At 39.6% G+C, this 18,632-nt stretch overlaps 1 protein-coding gene and 1 long non-coding RNA gene across 2 annotated transcripts in view; both read left to right on the top strand.

Moving 5' to 3' along the window:
* Positions 1–18,632, top strand: part of LOC148966930 (uncharacterized) — a 461,761-nt gene that overhangs the window by 326,534 nt on the left and 116,595 nt on the right. The window lies entirely within an intron of this gene.
* On the top strand, positions 2,832–9,468 carry LOC120466860 (uncharacterized). The gene is given in 4 exon segments (XM_039655520.2): positions 2,832–2,907; positions 5,054–5,185; positions 7,805–8,535; positions 8,538–9,468. Coding segments are annotated over 4 exon segments (912 nt in total). The 5' UTR covers positions 2,832–2,897; the 3' UTR covers positions 8,577–9,468.

Below are 18,632 nucleotides of genomic sequence, written 5' to 3'. Positions count from 1 at the left end.
CAGTTTTTAATTTAATTTGTCCCCTATTCGTTTGTTGTAGCATAAAATGATAGATATACAAAAACTCTAACCCTGGCTTCAGCTAGAATGTGGTCATGTTTTATTTCAAGAGGGGATCCTCTGAGTCAAGGCTGTTTAGTGGCCATAGCAACGCAGACACATACAAACACTGACGCCCGTTTCACACATACTCTGTGTGAAGTGTTTAAACAACGTAGGCATATAATTCCATGCATTACTTCTATACATATTCAGTTGCTCAAGCAAGTGGTCAAATATTTAACAATGTTTTTTTTATTATTATTATTAAAATCGCAAACATTTTAAATTAAATCTTGAAATTGACCAAAAAAGCTGACTCTCGTGCCTTTTTTTCTTTTTTCTTTTTAAATTTTAAAACAATAAATCTTGCATGTCACAAAGAACTTTTTCTACCTCCACAAATGAGAAGAGTGTTGTTCATTATGTCCTTGTTGAGGTTAATTGTAGTTTTCCAATGCTGTGTGACACAATCAGGCTAATTTCTTGGATTTTGTGGCAAGATTAGTGAATAAAATGAAGATAGATTTCACTGAAGTTATTGACAAAATGAGCTTTGATGACGTAAAGAAACATTCTCAAAAAAATCAGACATAAATACAGATGCATGATTAAATAGCAAAATTAATAAATAATACTAAAATATGTAATATTTAGTATACATAAATAATACTAAAATAGCACTGGACTAATTAAGCTATTCTAAACTGTTTTAAAAGATGCGAATAATGTACATGTTAAACTGAAGCTACCTTTTTGAAAAAGTAGCTATCTAACATAAAGGGACCTATTTTAACGATATAAGCGCATGGTCTAAAGCGGCACAAGTGCACTTAGGGCGTGTCCGGAATTACACTTTTGCTGGTCGACACATGGTCTAAAAGGATCTCGTCTCCCACCTTGTTTTCAGACCAGCCCATGGGTGAAACAAATGGCTGCAAATGCATTTGCTATTTAAACAACGGGCAGGATGTGAAAATGAAAACTGCGTCAGGCTGAAACTAGCAAATAACACCTGGCACTGCATTGCGCAGAGTGTATGATAGGGCCTGAAAACATGTGTTTTTTTTTAATAATTATTATTAAATAATTTTATATTACAGTTAAATTAATCGTGTACTTTATTAAGGATTTATATAATTCTGCATTTATATAAATAAAGCTGTTCTATTATTTTTTTTAAACCTGGTATTTTTGTTTTGCCCATGTATAAGGTTGTGAATATTTATGTAAAGTTTATATAACTTAATGTTGAATTTTATTATTTTTGTGAGCTGTACTCTATTCATACATTGGGTTATTTTATTTATTATAGTTTTTCACTTCTGAAAACATTAATACAAATTGTATTTGACTGTTATGATTAACAGCAGTGAATAAAATGTCAGGTATCACTGTTCATTGCTGATTTTAAAGCTTACTAAAATTTAAATGATTTGGATATCTACAGTTCTACATATAAAATAAATACACAATATAAGAATGGCCCCTTTGTATTAAGTGTGGCCCCTCTTGTTGTGGCCTCTCTTGCCCCCCAGTTGAAAAAAATCCTGGAATTGCCCTGGCCACCAGCCCTGCACATTTTGTAACATTATACAATACCATTCAAAAGTTTGGGCTCAGTAAGAATTATTTATTTATTTATTTATTTTTAATTAAAATGAATAATTTTATTCACCAAGGATGCATCAAATTAATCAAAAGTTACAGTAAAGACATTCATAATTTTCCAAAAGCTTTCTGTTTCAAATAAATTCTTTTGAGTTTCTTATTTTTTAACTTCTTATAATGGAAAACGTTTTCAACATTGATAATAATAATAAATGTGTTTTTTTAAACAGCAAATTGGCATATTAAAATGATTGCTGAAGGATCATGTGACACTGAAGACTGGCGTAATGATCCAAAGAAATCCAACACAGGGGGAAAACATTGCATTTTAAAATATCTTCAAATGATAAACAGTTGTTTTAAATTGTAATAATATTTCACAATTTTACTATTTTGTTGTGTATTTTTAATCAAATAATTGCAGCCTTGATAAGCACAAGAGACTTCTTTTAAAAACCTTTTTTTTTAAACGTACCACTACCAATCTTGAACATTTGAACGGCAAAATCTGACTTTTATGTCCCCAAACTCAAAATTAAGCCTATGTGCTTTAACAACTCACACAAACTGATATTGTAGACTTAAATTACTATTAAATGACTTTTACTATTAAATGAAATGAAAAAAAAAAATTACTCCACATCAGACTGAACTTTAAATAATTCAGTCTAAATAATAAATAATAATTTTCAATAATTTTATGTTATCAAATTCAGTCTAAATAATAAATAATAATTTTCAATAATTTTATGTTATCAAATTAATTACATTAACAGTTTCATAGCTTCTTTTATTTATTTTCTTCTGATTCTTGGAATATCTTAATTTAGACATCTTTACATGTATTTACAAGTATTTTTAAAATTAAATGATTTTTTTGTCCACATTTTTATATAAGAAAATGTACTCTCACTCTTATTTGTTTCAATGCACATGTATGAACTCTGCTTTGTGAACTCAAAATCTTTTTAACGCGTAAAACACATTTATCACTATTTGTATTTTAATATAGGGATAATGTATAATGGTTTCTGCACCCAAAATATTAGTTTTGACTTTTAGACTAAATCTAACAATCTTCATATATATATATATATATATATATATATATATATATATATATATATTCTTAATATATGTGTATGTCAATGTCTGTAAAGTTTTGTGAGAGCAGTGTGTTGACAGGGCTTTTATTTTGGTCAGGTGGTGCGACGTCATCAGGATGCGCCGCTCCTGCATCTGTTGACATGAAAAAAGGTTTGCGCTTTAAACTGTTTTTAAGTCAATGTAAAATAATTATTTAATTACATTAAGGGGTGTTTTATTTTTTTGAGTATCTTAAGCAACAGAAAAGGTGCGTCTCATTTCGTTTTCTACATCGTGAATCATAAACGCGAATCCAGGCTCTGGCGAGTAACGTAGTATGTGAGAAAAGGAGATTGTTTAACTTCAGGTTATTAACTGTTTCGAATCGCTGACGACACAGCTGTGAAAAAATAAACACATAGGCTGCGTTAAAAAACTCCACACTAACTTAATGCCCAGCACTACTATTTATTTTGTAGGAATAGTGTGTGAATACAATATGCAACAAATACCTTTTTAAAGGTAGAACGCTACAGTGTCGTCACATGACCAACATTAAACAGCACAGCTGTCCAGGCTGTTGTTACCTTACAAACAAATGTGCCAACCATTCTTTTATTATCTGAAAACCTGAGTGAAAATGTCATACGACTGTACTCAATGTTCTTGATCTAACCAATAAAAACATAAAATAATAACACAGCAACATCACATGAGCATAACCGTTATAGAGACGATTGTCCAAAATCTCTACCAGTTGACAAATTTGTACTGGTATATTGCCCACCCCTAGTTCTGACAAGTAAAAAATGCTGCTAAATGTTATATTTAAGAGAGAAAGTCTAAATAAAAAGTAAGGCAAGTTTATTTATACAGCACATTTCATATGCTGTGGCAATGGACTACTTGCACTGAGCTTCAAGACGCACTTCCGTTTGGAAACAATACATATCACTTATTTCCGGTTACGTTAACTTTCAATGTACAGCGGTCAATGAGTTGAACAAACACCACCTAAAATGAGTAATACGATTTTATATTTTGGACATTTTTATTGACAGAAGAATGGATATTCTGATGTTTACCGTGCAGAATTTTCAAAACTGAAAACATTAACATTGGAACATTAAGTGTTAATCCAAACCAAGCCAATCCGCGAAAGCTGCGGCTGTTAAAAATATGCCATTATTTCACCGCAGGGTGTCAGTGTTCGTCTACACTAGTGACCGCGACATTGAAATGTGTGAGAACAGATTAATAACATCAGTACGAAACATGACCATTTATTTATTTGGATTAAATATTGTAATCATTCAGTGTTGTTTTTCAATGTCAATCGCTTTACTATTACATGCCCAAAATGCTTAATTAATATTCAGAGAAGTTGACTGTCATTCTGGCGTTCTGATCGTAGGTAGGCACCTCGCGATCATTCATTCATTCATTCATAAGTTAACCTTCAGACCCCCGCCGGCGCTCTGAAGCACTATTTTAAAAAGACAGGAATAAAGCACCGATGCACACTTTTTATTAGTCAAATTCATTAAAAAATGTAAACTCAAGTATAGAATATAAGTAGGCTAATACTGCTGTTAATGAGAAGACAGACTGCTGCAGGTTAGTGGATAAATATATTTAGCCTATTTATTATTCAGAGTCGAACAGTTAGAAAGAAAATATATTTATAGGAACATTTCAGCAGGCTCAAGATAATTAATATAGAGATCGTTATTCATTGCTTTAATCGATGGCTTCCATAAAACGTAGTGATAATCTGCATTCTCATGTATGGACGTGCGATGAACACTCTAACCGGAAACTCCTGGTATGTAATAAGTAGATCGCGGAAGTAGTTTTGCAAGTAGTCCATTAAAAGTGTTTTACACCGAAAATAATTAAAATAACCACAAAATAAAAGCAAGGAAAATTAAAACAGTTTCAATTGGCATACAGTTCGGATTGGCGGTATGGTTCTGTTCTCGGTGAGAACTCCCTGTGCATCCATGTAGCCTAGCATGGATAAGAGCAGCAAAGCAATAACCCCTCTTAGGGTAACAGAACCAACATAAATGTATTGCAGATATCATTAATTCAAGATTTTAAGGTACAACAATTTGAGAATTTATTCTGATTCAAGGGGAAAATCCTGACTGGATGAGAGGAGGAGCTGTGGATGGAGGAGGAATTCAAAATAATGAAATCCTCGTACTGACCCACTTCCCATTGCACTGACTAATCTAAAAAGCTGATTGAGACGCACCCAGTGATTTAGTTTGGATTCATACTTCTTTCTGTTAATTATTCTCATCTTAAACAGGACAGAGTGTCCAGACATACAGTGAAACTTGTGACGCTATTATAAAGATGACGTTTATTAAAAAGGAGAGTGAAGACATGAAGATTGAAGAAGTATTCAGTTTGAAACAAGAAGATACTGAGGAGCAAACAGGTGAGTTTTATTCTCAAAACTGAACTGAATGATTCATTTCTTATTAAATCGGTAAGCCCTTCCTGAGACATTTGAAGAGACACAAATGAAGAGACATTTTAGCATAGGTTTTATTTTGTAAACCACATTTAGTCTCGTTTTTATACGTCAACGATATTACATTATACATTTAATTATAGTCATCGTCACACCACCAGCATTTATGTTGCGTCTCGTTTTCGTCACGTGATAAATGTTCATGGACGACCAGTGTTGGTCAAGTTACTTGGAAATTGTAATTAGTTACTGATTACTGATTACTTCTCCAGGAAAGTAATCCAATTACTTTACTGATCACTTATTTTCAAAAGTAATTAGTTACTTTACTAGTTACTTTACTAAGTTACTTTTCAAAAACACGATGCACGACCTGAATACGCTAAAGCATAGACCTTTCAGCCTAATTCTATTCTTTCTGCATATTCCATCATCTAAAATGTAATCAAATTAAACATTCTCTTTTTTAAACTTGTTTTATTTGTTTCAATATTTTAACTTTATGCACATTGCATCAAGCAAAAATTAAATTAATTGCAACAGTCTCAGACTAGAAGAAAATTGTTGAACATTTAAACCTATTTTCTGCACATTCCACCATTTTAATGAAATAAAGACAGCCCTTCTTCTGTTAATATACATTTCTACATATTCCAGCATATAAAATAAATATATTTTGTAAAATCATGAAAGTCGCTCCTGACTATATTACAAAGTATGAACACTTACGTCTTTTAACAGTAAAGTGCAGAGAGGAGTAAAAATTAGTTGATCAAAACAGAAAATGCTGTTGCATGCTGTATTTTGGCTTCAAGTTTTTTTTTTCTTTCTTTCGGAGTTAAACAGTGGTTATGTACCATCAGCATGTAGCCGCAGCGGTCATGTCAGACGGGGGTTCAGGGTTTTTTTCAGTAAGTTTCACATTCCTGTACCGGCTTGCTGCTTTAGTTAACCGTGTGAGACTGTCTCGTGTCATGCTTGTTCAGATTTGAGGTAGAATTTTGACATTCTCCAACGGGGGTCCAGTTTCTAGATCAGGATGCTCTCTGCAGTACGCAAGTCTCTCTTGCTCTCCTCGTCGTGCGCGCGATACGAAGTTTGGACTTTGGAACACAGTCTCGCATGCGCGCTCGCTCTAGATTCCGGGAGATTTTAACTAATTTGCGCTATAACTAGTCAATCACAAATGTGGCTCAACGGTTAGATTTATAGATAAACTCATCTTTCAGGCATTTGACCGACGGGATTGACACTTCAGCGCGAGAAATCAGGGGTGTGTCGTGTGAGCGTGTGTGAGAGTTGGCAGCTCTCTCCCGCGCTCTAGTCGTCTCTGATGATGTCGTGGCGCTCGTACGTCATTGTTATTCCCGCACGACTCATGTCACGAGACAGTCTGACTAAACAAAATCACGGTTAACTAACGCAGTAACGCAGGCTGTTTACGGGGAAGTAACGGTAATCTAATTACTGTTTTTTTAATTGTAATCCCTTACTTTACTCGTTACTAGAAAAAAGTAATTGGATTACAGTAATGCGTTACTGCCCATCAGTGTTGACGACAATATTTAGTTATAATTTTCATTGACGAAAGCAACACTACTCAACAGTCATATTTTTATGAGGCCGGACCCAGGTACATCAGCCCTTTTGGAATCTGCATAAAATCTCACCTGGAGAATGTGGCCATTAATCTAGATATCCTAGCATTGATGCATCTGTGCCCTATATCGCCCTGGACTATTAAAAACCAACCATCATCATGAATCACTTTATTAATTTTACCTGTATGCATACATGTGCATCTCTGCAATTAACCACAAATTTTGATCGACATTTCATTGACTAGTATTATGAGCAGACAATAAATCAGTCAAAAAATGAGCATAATTGTATTTAATAAAGTAACTACTACTGAAGCATTTACTATGTTACAATGATCCATGTATTTACAAACATTAAAACACAAACTAAGACGACGCAGGGCGTTTAGACAATGGGTACCGTGTAAATGAGTTGGAGAGAGGGAGAGAGGATGGAGAGAAAGAGAGAGAGCATGGAGAAAGGGAGAGACAGGTTACATTCACCAAGACAGTCAACCTATCTGAAGTTAGTGTAATCAATCTAATAGTGAATATTGCTGATGTAGTCAATATAGTGGAATAAAAACAACACCTAGTCTTTTCCACTGCCACTTCCAAGGAAGCAAGACAATGTTGTGTAACCGAGCGCTGACTAGTTTCCGGGAGACTTTGGATGTCTGGCTTTGTGTAAACAGGCCTTTAAACTTACACATTTTCCGCCATTATCTTACAATTGCGAATATACAGTATATTGTGAATTTATATCATGCAATTCTGACAGAATTGTGTGATAAAAATTTGCAATTACCTTTTCTGTTTTTAATTGAGTGGCTTAAACAAGCTTCCATAGCACCAGGAGGCATTTAAATGAGAAAATTGTTTGGTGTTCTGTTAACTAGATGCGTTACCTTTGAGGATTTAGCATACATTTAGTTAGTTTTGATGCTTGAAATGTGATGCCATTAAACATGACTTAACTTGTATTTATCTTTTTCTGCTGTAGATCTGATGGGACTGAAAGAGGAGAGTGAAGTACTGAATGAAATGAAAGACCATGATCTGATAACTGGAGAAAAATCTTCTAGTGGCTCACAGACTGAAAATACTACCTCTCAAAAAAATGTTAGAAGAAAAGGAAGTTTTTTCACCTGCTTTCAGTGTGGAAAGAGTTTCAGTCACCATGAAAACCTTAAAGTCCACATGAGAATTCACAATGGAGAAAAGCCCTACACCTGCCAACACTGTGGAAAGAGTTTCTCTGAAAATGGAAGCCTTAAAATTCACACGAGACTTCACACAGGAGAGAAGCCTTACACTTGTGATCAGTGTGGAAAGAGTTTCCGACAAAATGCGGCCCTTAAATACCACATAAAAACTCATACCGGAGAGAAGCCTTACACCTGCAAACTGTGTGGAAATAGTTTTATAGCAGAACCAAGCTTTAGGTGTCACATGCACATTCATACTGGAGGGAAGACTTTCACGTGTGATCAGTGTGGAAAGAGTTTTACACGTAAAGTAACCCTTAATTCCCACATGAGAATTCACTCAAGAAATTTCACATGCCGTCAGTGTGGCATGATTTTCACATGTAAAAAATCATTTGATTCCCATATGAGAGTTCACACTGGAGAGAAGCCTTACACCTGCAGACTGTGTGGGAAGATCTTCTCACAAAAAGGATATATTACGAGTCACATGAGAATTCACACTGGAGAAAAGCCTTACACGTGTGATCAGTGTGGGAAGAGTTTCAGACAAAAAGTAACCCTTAATAAACATGTGAGGATTCACTTAAGAGAGAACAATTTAAAGTCATCAGTGTAAACAGAATTCCACAGACAACAAAAATTTTGTGTCATCATTGTGGAAAGAGTTGCTCACAAACAATCATCTTGAGGTTCCCGTGAGAGTTCACACTGGAGAGAAGCCTTTTACATGTCTTGTACAGTGTGGAAAGAGTTTGATATATCAAAGAGACTTGATTTTGCGAAGTCATTCTGGGAGAAAAAGATGTGTGTGATGATGAGGTTTAGAATAAGGAGCCATTTCAAACATCACCTGCTTCATTCCAATTTAATTGTGATCAATTTAATACAGAATGTATTTTGCCTTTACACTTACTACACGGATACACTTGAAAAGTCACACAGATGTGAGACCCTATTTGTGTTCCTTGTGTGGGAAGAGTTTTAAATGGCTCGGCAGTTTAAAATGGCACCAGAAAATACGTGTCTGTAAATAAAGGGTACGTACACCACAGAAGAATGTGGGCTAAATCTTATTTCCCCCTTGTGAGATTACAAATTTTATCAACATGTTTAATTTAATGATTTAAATGGAGAAAGTCTCTAAATCTCTGAAAACAGTAGAAATTCACAGTGTGACCCTCCTGACTGTCCTGTGACCACACGGGAAAGCAATGCCTTTCCTGTTTCTCGTCTCACCGTGTGAAAATGCCTGTTTGAAGTTTGAACACCTGCTATGTTAATTTCTGAGACCATTTGCCTTGGAGCTCCAGGGTCACGCTTTGTTTCAGTGTCTCCAGCTCCATGTAATCCCTCCCTCTTTGAAATGTATAAATTAGAATGTAAGGTTCTTTTAAATCAGACGATGTTGACATGACTGCAGCTACGAGCAATAAAGAACTTCTGCTTGGAAAACGTCCATTGTCTCCTGGTCTCCTCAGCTGATAACTTTTCAGACAAGGAAAAGTTTCCCACACCCTCAAATATATTTGGCGAGGTTGTTCACGTGACCTTTTAGAATTGTTCCAGATCAGATATTTATCTGATCAGGTGACCCAGACAGCAAACTGACATTGAATCAAAGTGGAAACGACGTCTCTCATGACATTGAAACAACGTTGATTTTGCTCATCGAATTAACGTTGAACCAACGTCAGACGCGGCATTCTTCAAAGCTAAATGAAATCGAAAATTGGTTTGCTTTCATAACGTTGAAACAACGCGTTGATTTCAAGTTGATTTTCCGTTAGTTTTGAAAGAATGACGCGTCTGACGTTGGTTCAACGTTAATTCGATGAGCAAAACAATGTCAGATCAACGTTGTTTCGATGTCATATTTCCACGTTGATTCAATGTCAGTTTGCTATCTGGGGATGCTCCTAGAAAGCGTGAACTTGTCTTTTATTTGCATTGTTTAGTTTTTTATCTTTGTCTAATTTTTGATTAATAGATCGTAGTTCAATAACAGTTCATGAATAATCTTGTACTAACACATGAATTAATAGTTACTTGAACATGAACTCATATGAATTAACATTAAGGGAATTTGGCCTTTGTTTCCTCATTCATATTCCTGTGAAACAAGAAGCCAAAGCTAGACAATTTCATGTTCCTAGTCACTGGTGTGCTAAAATTATTATATTATTAAATATGAATGGGAGTGTTCCTCTGAGATATTTTACTCATAAAAACTTCCTGTTCAGTGAAAGCGCCACCCTCCTTCCTTAAAGCCCTGGTTGAATCTATAAACGTCTCGCGATCTGGGAAAGTAATCCTCTACATTTACACCCTTCATGCCCTTCGTTGTCTGAAGAAACATTTTAATTTTGTCCGATGTATAAGCGCTGCAGACAGATTGCTTCTGTGAAGTAACGGAGTCTGAAGATTCACAATCACTTTCTAAAGCAGACTCCACAGCATTACTCGACTCAGAGTCCCCCTCCCTTGCATCACCAACAGCTGTTCCAGTAGCTTTTTTCCTAGCCCTTTTTTCTTTTCCTTTGGTCTTAGTTTTCCTTTTTAACGTAGGTGTTTTAAACAAACTTTGATCTTCTGACATGTCAACATCCACATCATCCTCTAACAAGGCCTGCTCACTGACCTCAGAAACACCACCTTCTTGCACATTTTCGTTTTGTGACCACCACGCTCTCATTTTTATTACTTTCACGATCATCAATTCGATTTTTGTCAACACATCCTTTGTTTGTACATGATCTGTATTGCCAAGTGTTTCAACTGTATTGTGATTCTGATCTGCGTTCTTCTCAGGACACACGTGTATCACGTGACCCTCTTGTCCACAACCAAAACACAATAAGATACTGAAAATCATCAATCTTAAACTTCATGGCTAAATTAAGCTCCTCATTCTGGTTATTTAGGATCATGTGTACCTGCCTCCTAAAAGAAACAACGCTCCGCGGGTACAACCTTAACGCCATGCCGTCGTGTCAAACTTTCTGAACCCGCGTGCTCGCCATAGCGATCAGCTATGAACGACGACGCTCCTCACAAACACTACACCCATTACTCTATTTACCTAAAAACAAAACCAAGAGAGATAGAAAAAAGTTAGAAAACTCACTCACATCGTAGAGCTCACTCCAACACACATTCATGCTCTGTCCACAAACTCCCAGCAGTCACGAGAGAGAGAGAGAGGAAATGGGGGAGGGAGTAATAGCAAGTTAGTTGTGTGTAATTCTGTTTATTTCATACTGGCTCCAATGTATATGACAATCTAAATACTTTACTTTCACTGGCATCAGCAAAGACCGTGTGTCCCGGGTGGCTCAATATTATGCTGAGACTGCTGAGGCTCGCCCAGAGAGAAGAGGTGGTGCACGACACAGTGAGGAGCATGTAAGGAGAAGGCAACTCGTTGTTGAGCACATATACAGACTTTTACCTACAGGGCCAGCCATTATGGCCGGAGAGGAACACCAGGCCACAAGTCTCTCATTATTATTATTTCAAACTCATACTCATTATTTCAAACACAATTGATTATTGTAATATGTAATGAGAACATTTGATTTAATCACTGAAACACAACAATATGATCTTCTTTCAGTTTAATACTTTTAACAGTCACTTCATCCAACAGCAAACAATGCAAGATAAATGTTTCAAACTTAGAAGTGCTGAAATGAATATGCTACAGTACTATAAAAGACAGATTACACAGTTTTACTGTAACATTAGGCAATACACTTACAGTACCCAACATTTACATAATCTATAATTTCCAAATATCCATCATATATGTAATCAAGTGAAGGATCAATGAAGAAATCCTCTACAATCATTTACAGTATATAGTGGCCAATTGTGGTTACCACTATGTGAAATCAATTAGCTATAACAAGTATTCATCATGTGTGGTTACATGTAATTTTAAATATTCATACAAACACACATTTAATTTCTGTAGTTCTCAAAATATACTGTATATTGCTGAAATGAAAATCTATAGGTTTACCAAATGATTAATTGATTAACCATTAAGATCTGTTGGATTAAATAATAGACAAAAGTATTAAACTGAACAAAAAGAGATGCAAATCAAAATTTTGATAGTAAGAGCTTTATGAAAGGCAGTTACTGTGAATGAAACAATAATGTAGATGAAACATGTCGGTCTCATCGGCTGTGAACGCTCCTGGCGCGCGCCTGGTAAACCCGCCGTTATAATAACAATCCGTCATGCAACATACGCACCTGCTCTTTAAGGGTATGTTGGATGGCGCTCTCATTGGTTTATTTCACGTTACGCCCGACCCACACCTAAGAATAATGAAGCTACTTCAGACCAACCCCTTTTAGATTTTCGTCAGGCAAGAGGCATTTATCCCGCCGGGAAAATAGCAACAGCGCCACACAAAGTTACTTGCTCCTTGCCACTTGCGTTTCAGATCGTTAAAATAGGGCCCCAAGTGTACCTGATGGAAGGGAACACAATCAAACCCCATCTCAATACCACGTACCAGTGAAGTACCAGTGAAGAACCAGTGAAGGAATTCTGCGAAAAGGGAAGTAATTCTTTCAGAATTAAGGACTGTTCTGATCCAGTATTTCACAAGATCACAACCGGTTGATGCTCAGTGTCAGACAAGGAAACCATACCAGCATGAATGAAAGGTTGCATGGACTTGCTCTTAGTTACAGGCATTGTTTGTATAAGAGCAACATTTCTAAAGCTACCATCTACATTCTTCTTTTTCCAAGCCGGGCAGACAACCTTTTAAATCGTCCAGCAAGAGCAACTCCTGCAACTGCTCTAAGGTAGTGGTCTTACTATAATATATATATATATTTTTTTTATTAATATTATTCTAAGCAACAGAAGCATTCCCATACTGTAGTAAATGAAAAAAATAATCTATATTAATCTCACTGTAATCTTGGAATTAATCTAGATTAAAATGGTTCATATGAATTCTGCCAAAGGCACTCAGAATATGTGTGCTACCCAAATTGTCTTTTAGTCAGCTTGAGAAAGCTGTTCTACTATGATAATTGTTGATGAAAATAAATCATATTCAATAAGATGTACTTGTGTTTAATAACTGTTTATTCAGTTAAACATCAATTGTGAACTGTAGGCCTAAGAGGCTTTGTGTCAATCAGTCCAAGCTCTTGTTCTCCTTCGTTCACCCACTCCGGCAGACTAGCTTGTTCACATTTTATGTTGACAAACTAGATCTCCTCTTCTGCACAATATGGCCTACTAAAGAAAAAAGTATCTTGCATGGGACAGTTGTGGCAGGAATCCCCAAGTATTTACGGGCAATGTGGGCCATTTTACCATAGACTGCAGTGTGCTCCACCACTTCTGTGGACACTGATCTAGACTGGCACTGGGCTCTACCATGTACCTCTCCACAGTATTGTCTTCTGGTGTCTCCTCATCTGATTCTGAGTTTGATCCCATCAGTAGCAGGACTGTTTTCTTCTTGGGTGGCACTTGGCCAGTGCAGCATCAAAAACACCTTCCCGAAGTGATGTTACAACAGCTCTCTGTACAACACGCACAACACAGGGCAAATGCTCGTATGGCAGTATCCTCCCTGCTGCCACCATATTAGGAGCGCTGTTTGTTCCACTAGTGCTGATTTTGTCAGCTATCCCCCACTGATTAGCGACGTCGGGAAACTGCCTGGCAAACGCTTCTACAAAGTAGATCAGAATAAGTTCACTACTAGTAGTAAACAACTAGCAATCATCAAGAAGCAAACATAATGTGGTGGTAATTCCTGGTGTTGTGGTAATTAATAGGAATTAATTACTATTAAGTAATTAAATTAAATTATGTAAGCGAAGGAGTGAATTCCCAGCTGGCATCTATGAGGTGTACAGTAACATCGAGGTAGTTATCGTTTTTGACAGATGTCCAATGGTCCTCAGTCAATGCTACACACCTCGCCCCTACCGTCTTCTTATCTTTTGCGTTTTTCTCTGCGGCGTGCTGGTCATGTATTCCCCTAATGATAGTTTGCCTCGCAGGTAGTTTGTAAGATGGGTTACCTCTGGCCGCCTGGAGAACAAGGACGAGCCCATCATCTTCAACCACACTGATGGGCCAACAGCTGGTGGTAAATCACTGAGCGATGAGATTAGTTAGCCTGGCTGATAGAGCTGTGCTGGCAGGCTAGCCCCAGTTGCACTCAAAGAAAGTAGTTTGACGACGACTCTTCCCCTGCGCAACATCAGTGCTTGGCCCGGCATCTTCCGCATTAGCTAAGGAATGCTTTGCGTTTACGTGGTACTTGAGACTGGAAGAACTCCTACAGTAAACTAATTCCGCATTGCGCAAGGTGCAATGTTTTGTAAAGGTTTCAATTGGGAAGTTTATAAAAAAAATGTTCCCTGAAGCAAACCCAGTGGCTTTATAGCTCCCTCCATATTAGCATGTCACATTTGATGTGGTAATTTCACAGTAGGCATACACACACGTCTGAAGACTCGTTCTGGACCCCTACAGTGAAACTCGGCTAGGTATACATCTGCGCTAAAATATAAGAAAACAATCAAGCAACCGAAACTACATAATAGATCAATTAAATGTGTACTGTCATGATTTAGTTACTGTTTGTTTCAGGGTTTATATTTTTATTTCAGTGTTGTAATTTGGTATTCATTTTATTTTACCTTTATTTATTTTAAGATTTGTGATGTGACACCAAGTGTTCGGCCCTCTGAGCTTGTTAAACTGTCTTTGAGGAAGAGTATTGTTGGCTTCCTTTCACTTTAGTGAGTTGTCCTGCTGAGGCCTCCACACAACTGAGTTCCAGTTAGACAGTGATTGTTGACTCGGCAAGACATGTCTTCGATTAGAGCCATCTCAGGCCCTATTAGATAATATTGGCCCAGAGATGCTGACTTAGGGTCAGCCAAATCCCCCTAGTATAGTGACAGATGAAGGAACTTGCTTTTTTCTTTGCCAGTATTCCCTTAAAGGTAATGCCTTTTATACTCACTGTCTGTGACATTATGGGGTGACGCAGTCCAATGTAATTGTCACATTTGAATCATGTACGAAAGCAAACCGAAGAAAGCAAACCGAAGAAACGGTCTGTGTCGAGGCAAAATGGAGACATGGAAGTACGCGTCCTTCAGGTCGATCGCTGCAAACCAATCCTGAAACCGAACACATTCGAAAATGCGTTTGGCCGTGAGCATTTTGAACGGTAGTCGATGGAGAGAACGGTTCAAAATGCGCAGGTCCAGGATCGGTCGTAACCCACCGGTCTTTTTGGGGACAATGAAGCAGGGGCTGTAAAACCCGGACCTCACCTCGGCTGGAGGGACCGCCTCGATTGCACCCTTCGCCAGCAGGGTCGCAATCTCCGCTCTCAAGACCGGGGCATTGCCACCGACCATCGTGGAGCGAACTCCCCTGAGGAGACCGTACGAACTGAATCGCGTAGCCGAGTCTGATCGTTCTGATGACCCAGCGGGATAACCCGGGAAGCTCTAGCCAGGCTTCCAGGAAGTGAACCAACGGGGTCATCCGAACCACAGACGTCCCCCTGGAGGGGCAGCGAGGGGGGTCGACCGGCATGCGCGCAGGAGTTACCCCGCCCGGATGCACCGTCGAAGCCCGCTCCCCGACAGAAGGGACCAGGGAAGGCAGAGCGTTCCACGGGGGTCTGTTCTGCCGGGGGTCTGGCGATAGAGGGGGAAGGGATTGGCGTAGCCCGGGGACGACACACGCACCCTTCCGCGCCCTCAGAGACAGAGAGGAATGTGTGGGCTGACGCACTGGGACGTTGAGCGCACCCAAACCTGTCTGTGGGCTCAGTGATGATGTCAAGTCTTTCTTTAACCAACTCAGGGTGCTGCCCACCCGTGGGTGAGCAGCGGGGAGCCGAGAACAAAAGATTCTCCCCCGGCCCTCCACCGGGGGAAGGAGGGGCCTGCTACCGCCTCCTGGGAAAGACTCGACTTCGTCACTGAGCAGCCCGTGTCAGGATTGTCGCTTAGCCTGGCGTTTAGCGGGGCGTGCGGCCTGAGGGGGCTGCGACGCCTGCCTGCGGCCTCCTCCACGCCGTGGCCCGGGTGAAGGCTGCTGCTGGGGCCGGGCGGGAGGGAAGGGAGCCGCAGGGGGGCGTCCTCGGCGGCGAGCTGGCGGAGGCGTCTGAGCCGACGGCTGGTTGGAGGCAGCAGCTGGCCGTCGGGGCAGAGAACCGCCTTCGTCTGCTCCTAGGCGGTCGAGAAGTGCTGGGCAAAGTCCTGGACCGCACCGCCGAACATTTTTGATGCTCCTGGACCACAGCGGTGGGCATCACCTGACCAAGGGAGCGAGCGACCGCCTCCGTGACCCGTTTAAGGGCAAGGTAGGCGGCAGGCTCGCAGCTCGCTTGGTCCGTCCCCTCCTCGTGCACATTCCTGAGCAGCTAGCTTTGTAGGTGCTCATCATATGCAGGGCGGAGGCTGCCTGTCCCGCCGCTCTACAGAATCGCGCCGCCATAGACGACGAGAACCCATAGGCTTTGGAGGGGCATCTGAGAGCAACCGCCGGTGGACCGGGGGAGCCGCAGCGTACCCACAGACAGCCGCATCACCGAGGGGAGGAAGGGCGGGGAACTGAAGCACGCTCTTTTTTTTTTTTTTTTTTTTAGTGCTTGTCAGTTCCGCATGCAACTCTGGAAAAAAAAGGAAATTGGGGTTGGCCGTGGCCGTGGCCGTAAGGCGGCAGCGTTACCCAAAAACCAATTATCCAGCCGCGAGAGATCGGGATAGGGCGGAGTTCCACCCCCACCCGATGCTCACGGAGGCCCGAGATAGCATGGCCATCATCGCGGGATCAGACACGGCGACGCCAACGCTCCCGAGGGAGGCAACGCGGCCGCATGCTCACTTCCCGAGGAGTCAAGCCCGCCTTGTGATGCTGCGATCGTCATCGCATCACTCTCTGGAGCGCCGAGCGAAACAGACGGCACCTCAGAGAGGCAGACGTCTGAAGCGATACAGCGCTCACTGGCTCTACACTGAGCGGTGGGTGTGACCCGAGGAACTAACGTCAGGGTTTTTTGTCACACATTCACCGTCATATCACCCTATCCGCGAGTCGAAGAGCTTCTATTTTAAGAAGCAGAACGAGTAACGGACACGGGGACTCTCACTATCAGATCATTGAGTCTCGATCACAGTGTAGAGAAGCTCATGTTCCCATTCAGAAGGAACATGAGACATCCGCGAACGCTGCTCTGCATGCTGAAGCCCAGGCACACACAGAGCAGCGATCGCGACCATCAGAAAATGACATGAGACGAACGCACCCAGAAGAACACGGGCGAGTCGTCTTTAAAAAGACGTGCCGTGTGCAGCTCTTTCACTTAGAGAGGAGGAAATTCACTCTTTCAGCGCTGAGGCGACCAGGGAGAAGCGCAAAGTCTGGCAGACCACTGCTCAGATCGCAGGCAATGCAGAGTCTCGCTGGGTACCGCCGTCACACCAACACTGAAGAGGACGCTCGTCTCGAAGAGTCTTGAACAGTGAGAATGGCTTTTAGGAGTGAAGAGGTTCTCTTGGCTCCGAAGCGAAAACATACTGTGGTTGCGCTCACTTCCTCCTTTTATACTCACGGAGTAGGGCGGAGTACGCTATGCAAATTTCCGCAGCCCCAAGGCATTGCATCCCATTGGCTCGTTTTTGAAATACTCAAAGAGGATTGGCTTTCTATGCGAAACCCCGATTTCCCCCGATCTCCGTCACTTCTGACGTAACTCGAAGTGACTACGAAAGGGAACGATAAATTTTGTTTTAAAAATATCCCAAAAATATTTTATATAGGCACACACAGAAATCAATAATTAACACACTAATCTCAGCAATGGTGACAAACAGATCACCTCTGAACATAAGTTCATTATTTATTCATGCAGCAATGCATGATGGGAGCCATGAATGAGTTTTGATTGGTGGCACCAAGAATGCAATGCAACATGCTTTATAACTTTTACCATTGTTGAGATTCACAGGCTAATTATTGATGTCTGTGTGTCTTAACATTGTAGAGAAATAAAAAATTGTATAAGAAAAGCTTTTAAGAAATTATTTTGAATATTCTGTAGACGTTGAGAGTATTATGCTGCACAAGGTCACTGCTGCTATAATTAATAAAGTTAACCTTACTCAGAAATGATAAATTATATGAATTCAGTGATTCAGGTCAAATGATTGTAAATTAATGATTATGTTAAAACACAACCATCAGCATCAGATCACCTTTTCTATTTGTTCATCTGGCTGTTATAACTCATGTACAGCAACCAAACAAAATGTAAAGTTAATGATTCAAGGGTCAAGAGACCAGCTAAACCAAACAATAATCTCCATAATGGTGACTTAAAATTCCGTTTTTTCTCCTTCAGTGATTCTGCTTGTTAACATCAGGTGTCTTCAATAATGCTTAATCATCACTCAATTATTCACTTAATTATCTTATTAACTTTAACACTGCTTCAGTGTTAATTTAACACTGGGGATTTTGCTGTGTGTGCGATTAATCGCACAAAACGATCCGATTAATCACGATTTAAAAAAATAATAATCTATTGACAACCCTAAATATAT

This window comes from Pimephales promelas, chromosome 24 (assembly GCF_988280905.1).
Source record: "Pimephales promelas chromosome 24, fPimPro1.hap1.1, whole genome shotgun sequence".
NCBI classification, from domain to species: domain Eukaryota; kingdom Metazoa; phylum Chordata; class Actinopteri; order Cypriniformes; family Leuciscidae; genus Pimephales; species Pimephales promelas.
Note: the sequence above shows the minus strand (reverse complement) of the source record. Positions and strands in the feature narration are given on the sequence as shown.